This window comes from Semicossyphus pulcher, unplaced genomic scaffold (genome assembly GCF_022749685.1).
Source record: "Semicossyphus pulcher isolate SPU_LCO1_2020_fin unplaced genomic scaffold, fSemPul1.0.p SCAF_13, whole genome shotgun sequence".
Lineage (NCBI taxonomy): Eukaryota > Metazoa > Chordata > Actinopteri > Labriformes > Labridae > Semicossyphus > Semicossyphus pulcher.
In genome coordinates this window covers 5,790,500-5,806,171 of record NW_027211637.1, presented here as the reverse complement: position 1 = coordinate 5,806,171, position 15,672 = coordinate 5,790,500, and the positions used below count along the sequence as shown (strand labels likewise).

Below are 15,672 nucleotides of genomic sequence, written 5' to 3'. Positions count from 1 at the left end.
GTTGCCATAGCAACCCGTCCCCTCACCAGGAAGGTCTTCAGGCTCAGCTACACTGATAGAGAGAGGCTAAAGCCCTCTCATAGAGAGAAGGAGCGGGGGATAGACGAGGAGAGGACTGTTTAAAGCCGGCTGGCAGAGGAGCACATCTGTATTACTTAGCGTCAGCTCAAAAGAAAGGCTCCCTTTATTAGGAAGTAAGTGGAAGATCTCCCCAAGGAGTGCTCGAGCGTAATGAATTTAGACTCATTCAACATTAATGCGATGTCGCCGCGATGCCACCGCGCCGTATCTCTCTCCATCAACTTCCGCTTCCTGATTTCCTGACAGTCAGTAGGTCATTAATCAATGAGGGAGCCACGGTTTGCCGATTTAATCTGATCGCAGGACAATTGGCTCCACCTGAACGGGTTATTCAACACATTTGCCATTTGTGCTTCACTGCCCCGGCTGTCCTGGATAATTCAGCCGCTATTCTTGTCATCCGTGTAAAGTTCAGGACTGTTAATTATTCATGCACACCTTTCCTTCCCTTCCTTTTCTTCCCTCTTCTTGTCTCCTTTCCTCTCCGGCTGAAACAAACCGGACTGCTGTGAAATAATTCACAAACCTGACAGGTATAGAGGAGCGAGGAGAATACCGCTCCCTCCCTAAAGTAGCCATTTTGAGTTTGTCGAGGCGATTCTGTCAAGCCTTATTGGCTCTGAGCGCGCTCATGCTTGCCACGACAGTCCATTTCTCCTCTTTTCACTTTGTTTGAGGTAAATGCAACAAGGCAGCAAAACAATGAAACTGATAGAGCAAATCACCACAAACAGGCTTAGGGGGACATTTTCTCCACAGGGAGAAACATTCTCCAAGTAATAGAAACTACTGATTTGGGGAATGTTAATTGAATTTGTTTGTATGGATCTGTGTTGGAAAGCAAACATTAATAACCATATTCAAAAGCAGCAATCTTATTCTGATTACTAGCTCAGGGTGGGGCGCTCAAATACTGTTAACATGTTGTACTGCTGTATTCAAGGTTGCAAATTTAAATACAGTTGTGAATGTAAAAATTGTTATTATTTCAAGGTTTCTTGATTGATAAGCAGCAGAAAGCACAATAGATAGTGAAAATACAGAGGGACATAGAGCCGTATTTTGAGTTAAAACAACATATTTGGTAGCCCATTAGCCAGAGACCAATGACTGTACATATAGATGGACGACGCGTCTCCATCTGCTCACATTGTACACAAAATTGATGCCAAAATACCTCCCGTGACGGGCGCTGCCATCTTGCGCTGGTGACGTAATTTGGAGCCAGAGCTGTGCAGTAGAGATCGGCGGGTGGAGCCATTGAGCCTATTCCCCTAACAGAACACACACTTAAATTTCCAGGGGAAAAAACGTCAGAGATCCAGCATGCCGGCGTGTTTAACAGCCGAGCAGCTTCTTTGTGTTGGTCTGAGGTTAACGTTCACAGATATGGAAACTTCATGACTGTAGTGATTGTTTTAGCTACGTTTCCTCTCGCCGTTCCTCCTCTACTCTGCTAATACGGAACAGATCGGCTGCAGGAGCCGGATTGGTCAACAGAGCTGTCGATCATCCTTTTTACAGAATCAAATGACTAATAAAACTAAACTTGTCAGAAACACACTCTTGGACATAAATCAGCATAAGAACTAACTATAATGACAGAAACCATGTGTGAGAAAAATGTATTTGACTATCTTATAGTTTGACCCATGTCCCATCTGTTAACATGAGGAGGCAGACTTTATGACCTATGCTGCAGCCAGTCAGCAGGCAGTTGGATTCTCACTCTGAGTTGTCTTGTTAGTCGCTGATCAATGAAGAAGTGGTGAGATTATAACGATGTGTCGCATTCCCTTCATTTAACGGATTAGCAGCCATAAACACAGCAGTCCAACATTAGAACAACTTTTGAGCTTTCCACCCTGAGCTCAGAGGAAAATGGCCGCCGTGTGAATACAGAGAATTATATGATGAAATGTGTATTTTTCATCGACCATGCATGGAATCAAATACTATTTAAAAACTGGGATTGGATTTGAGAGCGAGGCCTCCTCCATGCTAACTGTGTTGAGTCCACTTGGTCGGCATGTTCAGAGAGGAATCCATTCACTGCATAATAACATGAGCTTTGATCCTCCAAAGAAATGAACTGTGTCATCTTAGTCTCACACTGAAGTCTGAAGCATCACAACTGGCAATAGAATCGGTGGAAAATTGCCACTACAGAACTATGCCAGACTTTCTTTCAACTCTTAAAGCATGACATTTTCTCTCAGTGGCTTTAATCACAACAGCACGCTCCCTCTCCTTTCATAACCCACTGACGCATTGAGAGCATTCTTAAAGCTCCAGTGCCGTGTCTTATTTAATGGATGATTCGTCCAAACATGGGATGAAGTGTTACCTGGACACGACGTTCGCCTTGACAAGCGCAAACTGGACATGCTGTCTTTTCTCCCCAATGGGATTTTCTTCCTCAGCCTCCAATAGGAAGAAAAGAAACGGCTTGGCGGTGAAGCTTTTAACGCTGCGGGGCTGGAGATTACCTTACTAACTTACATGTAGAGGCAAGCATGCAGACACACCTGTACACACACACAAATGCTTATGGCACTCGAGACATTTGCACAAAGAATTAAATGGCAAAGCTTAAATTCATGCTGGAAGAGGCTGATGTTTAAGTGTACACCTTTACGGCCACTTAAGAATTGTTTTCCTGAACGATGCCAAAGTGCCCGTAAAGGTGTTTTAACAAGTCTTAATGATGGGTGATGTTTCCGTTGGTGTATTTCTTGAACCAAACAGTAAAACAAAGTAGTAGTATAACATTTCATCCTATCAGAGAGAGCCAATAGAGAGCACAGTATGTGACCAGGTCAGTGCAGCCAACCCCGAAGCTTCTTTCCTGCTTGGAAACAGCAGCTGAGCAGTTCTGCTGCCCACACATAATAGACATTTAAAATACACTCTACTTTCACTGATCAAGTGAGGGGAAGTATCTCCAAAGGTCATTCTTATTAGTCCCAGTTGTTCTCATTACAAGCACATCTGTTGTCTGGAAATATCGTATAGATTTTCTGACTTCCAGCATTAGATGAGGGTAAGGCTTTAATTTGGATATATTTAGAGCCATACTGAAAGGATTTTTTATTGCTTATGGTTGTGGAAAAGTTCTCCGAGAGAAATGTGCCAACCTCAGAACAAAGTGTGTCAACTTTCTTAGTATACAGTGTATGCATAAATATATGCACCGCACCTCAATGTCTTTTCAAAATGTAGACACCTGTCATAACAATAAAAACCCAAACTTAAACTCATTTTCGCCCTAATGGAGGCCTTTCTTTAGTTGAAATAAAGGTAACGGGACCCTCAGCACTTAGGGAACCAGTAAAGTCCCATAACAGCTAATCCCCATACAAGATCCCTTAACTTTATTGGTTCATTAGTATTGTTAAAAATGTAGGAGGCTAAGACTCTTAGAAACCCTAAACAAGCCATAAACAATTATTACCCAAAAAAATAGCTGTAAAAAGTAACATTTCTGTGAATTCCAAATATTTATACATTTAAACTGAAACCATAAAGTTTGACATACACATGGTTGCCCTTATTAGGTACAACTAGCAAAAGAAATAATGGATAGTTGACTAAAATGGGCGTTGTTGAATTATATAGCCTATGTTTCCAAAGTTTCAACTTAGTGTACATACTGACTTCATTTTACACGTCATTTATTGTCTAATAAACCAAAAGGACAAGTAATTAACAGAAAAAGGTTCTGAGTCAGAGGTAAAGTTCTTAGCATTCAAGCTAGCTGTTTGCTAGCTTGTTCCATCAAACACATAAGCTTTGTCCCAATCCAATGGCTGCAGCCTTCGAATTGCGTCATAGCGGCGCCTAGAAGGCTGTCACGATTCGAAGGCTACTTCAGATGCGGCCGACAAATGCGTCATCCTTTTCCCAGGCCATGAAGGATCCATCAGGTGCATCCTTTGTGGCCCAATGTATCCCAGGATTCATTGTGCGCCAATTCAAACAAGATGGCAGTCTTACGTGGTTGAGGAATACAAGTTTTTAGTTTCAACTCAATCGAATAGCTGTAGATACATTTAAAAAATAATGAAAAGGGCCTTGAAACAAATTATCCTGAAAATAATAGGTTAAGTTATGTCACTTAATCATGCTCGCTACCTGTTGCTAGGCGACAGGAGCGTTGTCTGGTGATGGCTGGTGACGCAAACAGGAAATCCTCCGTAGACCAGACCGTCTCATTACATTTCGGCTTCAGCGGTCTACGCTGGCTATGAATGGCACATCCTCCGTAGGCCGCCTCCGTTGAAGGCTGCAGCTCCTGAATAGAGACACAGCTATAATGACTATGCTACCTAGCTAATCAACAGTCTGTCTGTTTTAACATTACATTTCACTACATTTTGCTAAATAACCAGGAAACACCAACTTTACTCAATCATATGAACATTACCTACACTGGAAACCTTCTGTTACAGACGCAAAGAGCCAGAGTCTCCTGCTGTAGCTCTACAAGCTAGCAAACATGACTTCATTGCACTTATAGTGTGAATGAAGCACTACATGTGCTCGTCTCATTTTATTTTAGGGCATTTAGCATGCAAGAGTAGCATACATTCCCCCACGGTTGTGTGCTCTACCTGTGGGAAAAGTTTAAATTGGCTTCCAGAAGAAGAAATTTGATCTCATTTGTTATCTTTGTAAAGTTTTGACTTTTGTCTTTCTCCCGGTCATGTCGAACGCATCCTCTTTGTTTCTGTTCTTGGGTCTGCACTCCCAGAGATCACCTGTCAATCAAAGTGGGCCAGGGTTAGCGCTGTTTGAATTTGTTAAAGTTTTTGTCCGTGTCTGTCTGTGTGGTGTGCCTTTGTTTCAGCCATTGTAGATAACACCGCTCATATTAACTACCAAGGGTTTTTTCTGTTCTTAAGAAATCTGGAGTGTCAAACGTATCTTTTCTCAAGTATCAGGAGGATTTCTTGCAGGAAAGAAGTCCCAGCACATTAGGTATGCAGTTTGTACACTCTGCCCAGAGCCCGCACTTGATACCTTCACTTTGACAGAACTCTCAGCTCTGGTGTCAGTCTTTTGTCAGTCAGCTGAGCTCCAGGCTAGAGTGAGATTTTCTTATAGGAAAACATCGCAGAAGAGATCTGGTTACAAAGTACTGCTGACATTCATGATGTTTGTTCTCTGTAGGTGGTGTGTTCACTGTCAGTGTTTGTAATCTGAGTTTCTGTTTTTTTATTCTATTGAATGAGGCATTTTCACAGAGCATACAAAACCTTTAGAATTATTTTTACATGAAACAATTTTTGCATTTTCCGGAGAAAGACAATCCAAACTACAGCCCACCATCCTCACTTCAACATAACGGTTAACCAATTTACACACATATACCGTATTGGTCCGAATATAAGACATCTGAAGAAGCGGGACCGTCTTATATGCAGACTAGTAAAGCCCAATATATGTTCACAACAGTAATGGTGCCACTTAACAACTGCAGAACCAGGGAGATGAACGATGGAGAGACAAGGTGGTCGCCCGGAACAAAATGGCTCAAAAGACAAGTTAACCAACAACTGAGGCGGAGTAATGATGTCAATTTTAAGATCATTTTTGTCACAGAGTGTAATGTCTGAAAATGGCGAGCCCAGAAAGATCACGGGCCACCGTAGAGCTGCGTAGCTCCGCGGTTAGCTTGGTTAAGCTCCTAGGGGTCCCCCAAAACCAAACCTGCCCTTCCCCGGCCCGGAAAAAACGCTGTGGTCCTTTAAGCAGCTTCTTCCCAGAGACTTCCCGGAGAGTGTGTGAGTGCGTTACTAAAACAGAATGAAAGAACTGTCATCCAGCTGTTTCAGGACTGCTCTATAAACAGACCTCACTTCACTTCGCTCGGTTAATGATTTATTGAAAATTTTAAAAAGTATTTTATTGAATTTAAATGTAACAATTTAATCTTCTAAATGTAACGTGATTTTTATTTAAAAAGTAAAATCAAATTGTTTTCTTTATGACAACAAATGTGGTCTTAAAGTCTTGTAGGGGGGTCGTGTAATAATCAGCGTCGTCTCATAGACGGACCAATGCGGTACTTCTATACTGAACCTTCCAACATATTCACAACACACAAACTAATGTCTCTTTCTACTTCAATCTGTCAGCAATGTAGGTATTTAACTTTCTTACATATTCCCATCACACACTATTAAAATTTTAACTATATTCATATAACTCATACAGCTTACATTTCTAATATTCTTGTCAAGAGGGGGAAGAGAGCATGACAAGTTAGAGTGGAATCGGTGTTATAATTTAAATCTGTGCATTCCAAATTTAATATATTTGTTTTATTTGATCCACATTTTTTAACTTGTTTAAATTAACACATTAATATTATTTGCTTTCTGACTCACTTGGTCGTTCTTGTGTTACCAGTGTTGCATATTGAAACACAGCTGATGCATTTAAAGCAGAGCGATATCACAGTTTGGTCACATTGTGGTTTTTTCCCTCTGTCATACTATCAGACACCCCCTCTCTCTTGTACACATCTGACACAGTTCGATTGAATTTCACCTCTTGTCACTCTTCTCGCATGGCTTCGCCTCCGAGCCACTCGCAAACACAAACACACAGACACACACACACACACATGCACACATGGTGCGTGGTGTGAAGTGATGGCAGAGCAGCGGGCCAGTCATGACAAGGCCTTCATGCTAGCACCTGGTTGTGTTGGAGTGTGTGTGTGTGTGTGTGTGTGTGTGTGTGTGACACCTAATGCCTACACCTCTCAGACACACACACGCTGTCACGAATACAGATGCATTCATGGATAGCGTCACGCACACACATACACACACACACACACACAAGCACGCACACACTTCTTTTCCCCCTGGTACAAAAGAGAGTGAGCTCAGGTAGCTGTCAGGCGCTCTCCCACAGGGAACAGTGGGCAAGTCAAAAACAGCCTCCTCGCCTGTCACTCTACACACACAGACATACATGCACACGCACACACACACACACATTCACACACCGTGCATCGGTGTGAAGGGAGAGACAGAATGAGAAGCCTTGGGCAGATGCTGGACCAGTTGTCTAAGCTACACACAATGAGTGTGTGTACATGTATGTGTGTGTGTTTATGTGTGTGTGTGTGTATGGTGTCTGTCTGTCCATCCGCTACAGCAAAAGCTACCTGCCAGCAAGTCATAGTGGACATGCCGCCTTGCATTTAGTCCTGGCCTGGGAGCCAGCGATAAGAAATAGCTGTGTGAGTGTGTGTGGGTGAGAGTGAGTGTGTGGCATTCATATCCTCAGCAGTGACACTACTTGTTCGCCCCTCCAACTAAGAGGACTTCTTTAGAGAGGACTTTTATGTGCTTTCGTCCATTGATTTACGATCAGGTTGGCTACCTGTGAGAGCTTGGCATCTCTTTTAACGTCCCCCACCCCCCGTCGGTGCTGAGGCAAGGACGTCACGCCAGCTGGCTGCCAAACAGCCCTCAAAGTGGGCGCAGAGCCACAGCAGCTGTAGCTGCCACAACACGGGTCAATTACTCTCTAAGTCGATGTTGTGTACACACAACAAGAGCACATACGCACACAGGCGCTCCCCGCTTGCTCTCCGCATTCAGCAGCCTCGGACAAAGTTTACAGTTTGCTGTTTCACACTTGATCAAAGCTGAGGAGACGGTGGGAAGTTCAGGATCAAAGCCTGAAAAGTTGTTGTTGCTGGACTTGTGTAGCCTTGAAGTGTTTGGCTAACCTTGGTATGTGTCTGTGTTGCCGTCCCTCCGTGTTTTTTTTTCCTGGAAGGTGGATCATTGATGTTTCAAAGACTGCAACCTCTGCAGAGCATGAAAACAACCCGTCCAAAGGACTGTTTATCTGCCTGCTGCCTGTACATTGAATTTAATGTTGTTGCTGACTTTTTAAGATTTTTTTTATCATTGAAGTTTTTCCAAATTCTGCAGTAGCCTCAGCACACCCAGCAGCACACTGTGTCTGCTCTGCATGGCTGGACAGATTCTCCCTGAATGAATGGAGAGCATCTGTTTGCTTTACGCAAGGATCACACTTAATCCCTGGTGCATTTGTGTTCCTGAACTGTGTGGAGTTCTGCACAAAGACCCCGATGGCTGACGCATACTGAGATGAATCTGTTCAGACATGCCTGGCTGGTGTTAAAGCTTAAACTTTGTTTGCACTCACCTCTTCAAAATCTTCTCTTTAAGATTAAGGGAAAAAACAAGTTAGTCAGAGTGTGTGCATGATGATGGTGCTGAAAACCAGGATGATTCAAATGTTTAATTGAACCGCTGTTTTTTGAGCAGCTGTAACTGACTGTGACTAACTGTGATTTTGAAATTGTGACAGAAACACTTTGCAGATCAGATCCACCCCCTAACAACTCCTCCTTTTGCTTCCTGTCCTACAGGCTGCAGAGGGATGCTGTGCGGCTTCGGCGCTGTGTGTGAGCGTGACCCGACTGACCCAAACAAGGCGTTTTGTGTTTGCAAGAGAGTGGACTGTCCATCCTTGGTGGCTCCGGTTTGCGGCTCGGATTCGTCCACCTACTCCAATGAGTGTGAGCTGGAGAAAGCCCAGTGCAACATGCAGCGACGCATCAAGGTGCTGCGCAAGGGACCCTGCTGTAAGTAACATCACCTGCCTACTTACCAGACACTAGCAGAAGATATCCACTTTAACTCACCTGGCCTCATCTGAAAACTGTTCTTTTTTAAACATATTGATTTGAGCTTGTTTAATGGGCCTTCAGAGGGCCTTTTAAGGTTTAAAGTACCCTGACTTGTTCTCTCACATTGTGTGATTTATTAGTACATAATTAAAAGGAAGTCAGTTTAAAGTTCAGCATTTAGAGTCCCAAGTTAAACAGAACAAAGTTAAACTTTCTCAATTTAAAGACAGACAGAGGTTAAGCAGAACTGGCTCTTCTTCTGCTGTTATGTATTTATGAGATCATTGCCTTCTAAACAGACAGATTGATATCAATCTTCAAAGACTTCTAACATAACCAGAATTTTTTATGTCTGCAAGTGTTTTTGAAGTGTTACCATTAGTATATACAGGTTTTTTATATCATTTTAAGAGATCAAATTGGTGCCTTTGATCCAGAAAAGATCAATCCCTGAAAGTCCACCGAGTCTTCAGTATCTCAGAGAGCAATCTGACCCCAGACTGACACTCTCCATTAAACCGCTGTGAGAACTCAATTTAAAAACACTAAGGTGTCGGAGACTAAACTGCTGAGAGCTCGGTGAATGTGGAGGGGTTTTGACTTGGGATGTTTTGATCTTTGGGACCGAGAACTAGCATGTCAAACACAAAGATGTAAGTCTCTGAATGGCGCTAAATTGCTTGTTATTGTCAGTAAATGGATTTCTATTACAGCCTGTTCTAATACAACAGGCTTTTGCTTCCCTATCTTTATCCCCCAAATGCTCAAACATGTCCCCGTTTAGTCCGATCTATTGTCTTTCCAATATGGCTACGCTCCCAGCGCTTAAGCACCACCTGCACCCTCACAAACAGAAAATGCGCTGCTCACTGCCCCCATCGGGAGCCATCCAGTGTGTATTTTATCCTGCTGCCCCTGGTGGGTGCCTATACTCCTGCTACACCTCTCATTGCTTCCTTTTAGCAAAGCCCATCAAGATCCCGGGCTCAGAGGGGAGCGGAGGACTCCTGCCAAAGCTGCAACATTGCAGCAGCCTCAATAATAACTATAGTGTTTTTGTCAGCGTCATGCCTGCCTGCCAGTGTGGGCCCGCTGCTAATTCCAGGGCTCTGATTACAGCCCCTGCTTGGACCTGGCACTAATAGCAAGCTTGGTGACTGCTTACCGCTGGCAGAGAGGAAAGAGATATAAAGGACAGAGAGAGGACAGGAGGAACAGAGAGTACAGCCGAGGAGCATCTGGAGAGGGAGCGAGGGATTAGCGTTGAAAGAGGAATGAGCTATGAAACATTTAGAGAACGAGGGGGATGCAGGAGGAAGAGTGCTGGTGATTGAGTGAGAAAAGGGTTGAACAGAGCACTGGAGAAGATTCAGCGCCGCGAGAGAAAGTATTGAGAGTGCTGTAATGACGGCTTACAAAGGGTTAAGGCCAGCCAAAGCACCGTAATTACCACTGGCAACAACAGCAGGCCGTCACTAGCATAAAAATAAAGTAAGAAATAATAATAATAATGACGATTCTAATGATAGTATTGCTGATAATAACTACATGTTCAGCAGCAGCAGAACAGAGCCTTCTTTCTTATCATGTCACATCTGAAACAGGAAGTCAGAAGCTGTTATTTTCATTCCTCTTCGCCTGGATTTTAAATAGGACAATATAATTGATGCTAATTGTGAGGCAATTTCGAAGTCATCTTTTTCATATCACCGTTGAACACACTCGTGCTCTTGAAGTTGTAGTTTGTAGATAAAAAATAGTAAAAAAAGAACTCCGTGGCCTCCATCGCAGTAGGCTTATTACCCCATGTAATTATACTGTTGAAGTAGACGGAGAAGAAGCACATGGGGTGGGGGCTAACCCTTCTAACTCTACTGAATGTTAACAAAGCCTTACCTTACAGTGGGATTTGTAATGTTAACAATGTAATCAATGCACAAATGTAAAAGCAATGATTATGAGACAAATTGCAAACTATTTTGAGCCAAAGCCAATGTGGTCAGCGATCAGCTTGACCAAGTAAGTGGGAGCTCTGCTAACCCTGCTGGTCACATGACTCTTCGTAGAATCTGTGAGGTATAAGAAGTGGACGTAACCTGGTTGGTTTCAATAGAGAAGCTAATGTGGAAGTGCCTTAATCCTGGAATCACACAGGTCGCAAAAAGAAGACCGATTGTTTGCCAGTCTACCACAATTCGTTTTTTGGTGTCAATCCTGAGTTTCAAGTCTTCTACACTACAGCATTATGTCAATTATTTTCCCATTTAGAGTAGAAAAGAGCAGGCTAAACTTTATGGTGTACTGCCAACGCCGTTTCTTAAACGGGCTAGAGCAAAGATGAACAACACGTCTCCATCTACTCTCATTGCACTTATTCGAAGCCAAAATACAGCTGGATTCTTGCACTGGTGACGTTATTTGGAAGCAGAGACTGCGCAGTACAGATCGTTGGGTGGTAACGATCTCTAACCAAAACACACATTTGACTTACCGAAAAAAACTGCAAAAATCCCGCCCATGTTGGCATATTTAACAGCAGGACAGCTTCTCGTGTTGGTCTGAAGCGGACGTTCACAGATATGGAAACTTCGATTACTGTAGTGATTGTTTTAGTTACGTCTCCTCTCGCCGTTCCTCCTCTACTCTGCTACTCGGGGAACTGATCGGCTGCAGGAGCCGGATTTGTCAACAGAGCTGTCAATAATTCTTTTTACAGCATCAAATAACTCATTAAAAGTAAACTTGTCAGAAAAATGAACACTTGGATGTAAATCAGCATGATAAGAACTAGCTATAATGACAGAAACCATGTTTGATTTTATAGTTTGACTCATGTCCCATCTGTTACCATGAGGAGGCGGGCTTAATGACCTATACTGCAGCCAGTCAGCAGGGGGCGATAGAGAGGGTTTGGCTTCACTTTTAGGGAGCTGTCATGCCGTCCATCTTTTTATGCAGTTTATACGCGAGAGGCGTAGCAATGCATATCAATGCATACATCCATCCAACCATTATCTATACCGCTTATCCTGTTCAGGGTTGCGGGGGGGTGGGGGGTGGAGCCTATCCCAGCTGTCATGGGGCGAGAGGCGGGGACTGATCGGCAGTCAATCACAGGGCTGCGTATAAACCCTTCTGTTCAAATTCAGTCACTTCAGGCTCCAAAAAAACAAAATTGCAGTGTCAAAAATGCCAAAAATTCCATAAACCAAGAGTACGTCATGGTGGCTACATTCACTATAATTATGATACAGGCACATTGAGCTTCTATTTTTTTTCACTGGTAATCTTTCCTTTGATTGTGCAGAAATGGTACCTGCTGTGAAAAAAGGTACACATTTTTATTCTCTGTCAAGCGGTGGTTGAGTACACTTGGCCAGTCTGAAGAACTGCTTTCACAAAGTTACAGTCACTCTTTTGATAGGTGCTTTTGTGATCTCGCTACAGCTCACAGGCTCAATCCCAACTCCATATCTTCAGTTTAAGCTGCAAGTCCTTTTTTCAAATGGAAATCGAGGTATTATTTTTTCACTTTAAGAGACATAGGAACATTTTACAATTACTATTATTTTTTCTTGTGTTGGAATAAACTCAATGCGAGCAGTCATGAGCAAGTGTATGACACAGCTAGCTGTCAAGTAGTTTTTTTTACCTTCTTCCATTGCCATAGCCTTCGTGAAAGGTCCCACACACAGCAAGCACACATAGCAAAAATGATTTTTGTTAATAGGCGGTATTCAGAAAGGCAGCCAACCAAAGAATCAGAGAGAGTAAGGGGATGAAAGGTTCAGCCGAGTTGTACGCTGTGGTTTAAGATTCATTCAAAGACGTGTTTGTGTTTGTGTAATGGCTGAATCGAAAAATATTTGCAGTTGTTTTTTGTATGTTCTTAGAGCTGCTGTAGGTAGACGTATAGCTGCCAGAGTGCAGGACGGTATATGTGCATGTGAGCCAGAGTGTGCATATGTGTGAAAGAGAGAGTGTCAGCAGGTCAGGGCAATCCCACTGACAGGTTCTCATTCTCTATCTGCCTCCAATAAATCCAGCCGCTACAGAGAGACTGGACAGGTTACTCTGGCTTAGATTATGGAGTTGTCATGGCTAATAGAGGATGAGAAAGGTAAAGACGGGAAGGAGGAAGAGCTGGAGACGGCGCGAGAAAAGAGGGAGCTGCACGACTGAGGGAGCTTTTAACTTTAAGAATAGTGTGGGCGTTTAGATCGGCGCTTTTGTTGCAAAGCCTCGTTTGACTCATTCGATTTGAATGGTGGGTTTTCATTGGGGTAAGTGAATTGGCCACCGTTCTGAGGAGCCTTCATGTCCAATACAAATCAACTCGGGAGTCTTATCTGGCTCGGAGGAGAGAAGCCACAAAAGAAGTTTTTTTTTTCTCACAGATTATCCCCCTTTTAAAGGGACGGGTGGTATTTGGAGCATGTTGTTGGCACTAAGTACAAATCTGAGGCTCGGGGTGTGTTTGTGAACAGGAGGTGAGGAGGTTTCTGACATCTGTAGCATGCTGACACCTCTACATTTCACAGTGGGAGTTTTTTTGGTGCACTGTGTAACTTCTTAGAAAGAGAAATAACACATTCTTTAGCTTAGAAATGAAAGGTTGAATTCTTAAATTGAACCATAGCTCACTTCAGAACACTTAAGGGTTTGAGTGCCGCCACATTACTGAGCACGCTTGTGGACTTAAAAGGTTTGTGTCTGTTTAACATCATCATTTAAGTCATAATCTATGGCGATAAACGGTAATTGCAGGAGCACACTTCCCAGATATCCAGACAGTGTTGCATGTGTGACGTCCACGGTTGGCTCTCTGATTTTCCTGGCTGACGGTCGCTTTCCTTTTTAGACTGTTTGCTTCATCTGAGCGTCCAATTTGTTTCTTTTTCTTTGGATTTTCACTTATTTTTGAAGTTGTATCTGTAGTCATCCATCTTCGTTTGTTCAGCCATAGTAGATTACTGTTTACTCGCAACACTTGCAGAGAGCGGAAAAGCAGCCGCTTAGCTCCGCCCACCCTCTCTGGGAGACCAACCACTGTTGGGTGATGGAAAATGCGTCACTAACTGGGCGCCACTTGTGATTTTTCCGCTTGTAACACTGCAAATGCAAAGGCTTTCATCAGTGAGCCATAGGCTCAATCACCATTGTGTTACCTCATTGGGTGATAGATAGTGACTTGACAGACATTTATTTAAATGAAAATCTTTAATAATAATAATCGAGATTATTACTTTTAAGCATTCCAAGCTGACTGCTTCCTTTTGTTTCAGATCTCATCATCGTCTTTTATCATAGTTTTTTCAGCTAGTGAGCAAAGGTGAGTGGCAACTCACCTCGCAGCCCCCGAGTTTCTGTCAGACAGCGTTGCAGAGAGTCTGCGAAGGTTCTCAGTCATCGGGGTCATGGCAATTCTAAGCTTAATCCAAAAGGCAACTGGGCTTGGTTGAAGTTCTTGACGATGTTTCACCTCTCATCCGAAAAGCTTCTCTAGTTCTAAACTGACCTTGCAGAGAGTTGATCTGTGTTTTCACCAGTTTTATTCACTGGGTCATAGCAAGAGGATTACTCAAAAAAGCAGTTAAAACGCTGAAGACTGGTGGAGTCTGAACCTGAAAACTGGCTGACAACTTTTCAGGCAGCAGCTCAGCTTGCAGCCACTCTTGACCTCCTGTGTCCACGAGGACGAAGCTCGGAGAAAAATTCTGAATGTAAAACTCGTTTTTTAACCAGTTTTAATCAATAAGAATAGTTTGGCTCCCAGTTAAAACCCAGTGATCGATGAACGCTCAAAGGTCAGTTAGAGACTCCTTTAGGAAAGTTTACAGCCCGCCTGCTTGTGCTTCTTCATTGCACTAGCTACAGTGCAATATTGGAGGTCTTCATAAACTATACGGGGGCAGGCCAAGGGTCTCATTTCATAGTTGAATGTGGCTGGACACATGAGCAGTCATATGATCTAACAGTTGTAATACAACCACCATGTTAGCTTAATGTACTTGGAGGAGAGGAGGAGGATAAACTATTACAACAGTTAAGTGCTGAGGTAAAGTGTAAGTCCCCTCCTGAGGGCAGAACAAAATGACCCTTGCGTCTTTGAGGCGTGGGCACTTAGTGGCCCCCAGTGCTCCGCTCTAATATCAACATAACCCAGCCTTAATGGTTCATACCCGCTCTGCTAGCTTCTTCATTATCTTCCTCTTTGTTCTAGATGGATAATTTAGGATGGGTGGAGTCATATTTCTGGCAGTGGAGCGGGCTGGCGGTGAGCAGATAATGGCCTCTGATATTATTGAAATTAAAAGGAGAAGCTGCGTTTAAATTGGCCCAGCAGGAGCGTCTGATAACAACACGCGAAGAGAGGGGAAAAGTGTCCAGTTAAGAAAAGGAAGAAATCAGAGGCAGTGAAAGGGAGAAACAGCCAGCAGAAGCACTTTCTGCTTCAGCGAGACGAGAGACATTTGGGCAAGTGTGTGTGTGTGTGTGTGTGTGTGTGTGTGTGTGTGTGTGTGTGTGTGTGTGCGCGCGTGCATGTTAGTGTTTATGTGTGTGTGCGTGTGTTGGGGCATGCACATGCTACAATCAGCTAGGGAACGTGCACCATGTTGGCTCTCCTAATATTGAACTTGGAGCCGAGTGGTAAATACACTCCCTCTCCCAGAGAGAGTTCTGCAGAACTCATCTTGTGTGGCCACTCTTGTGGAACATGGACTTTTTATTCTTTCTTTACTTTTTTCTTTCTCTTCTTGAAGGACTGCAACAACTAATGCAAAAAAAAGTGGAATGTGTGTGCGTGTGCGACTGGGGTTCGAGAGGGTGATCAATGCTCCTATTGATTTTGTTCGTCTGTCTGCATGCGGACGTGTGTGTGTTCTTGAGAGTTGGCCTTAAGC

General features: G+C 43.4%; 1 protein-coding gene across 2 annotated transcripts in view; it reads left to right on the top strand.

Annotated features, from left to right (window-relative positions):
• agrn (agrin) overlaps positions 1 to 15,672 on the top strand; it is a 206,628-nt gene that overhangs the window by 54,674 nt on the left and 136,282 nt on the right. For both annotated transcript variants that reach the window (XM_069659364.1, XM_069659363.1), the window contains exon 3: positions 8,507 to 8,722. In XM_069659364.1, coding sequence (XP_069515465.1) covers positions 8,507 to 8,722 — 216 coding nt within the window. The remainder of the gene's footprint in view (positions 1 to 8,506; positions 8,723 to 15,672) is intronic.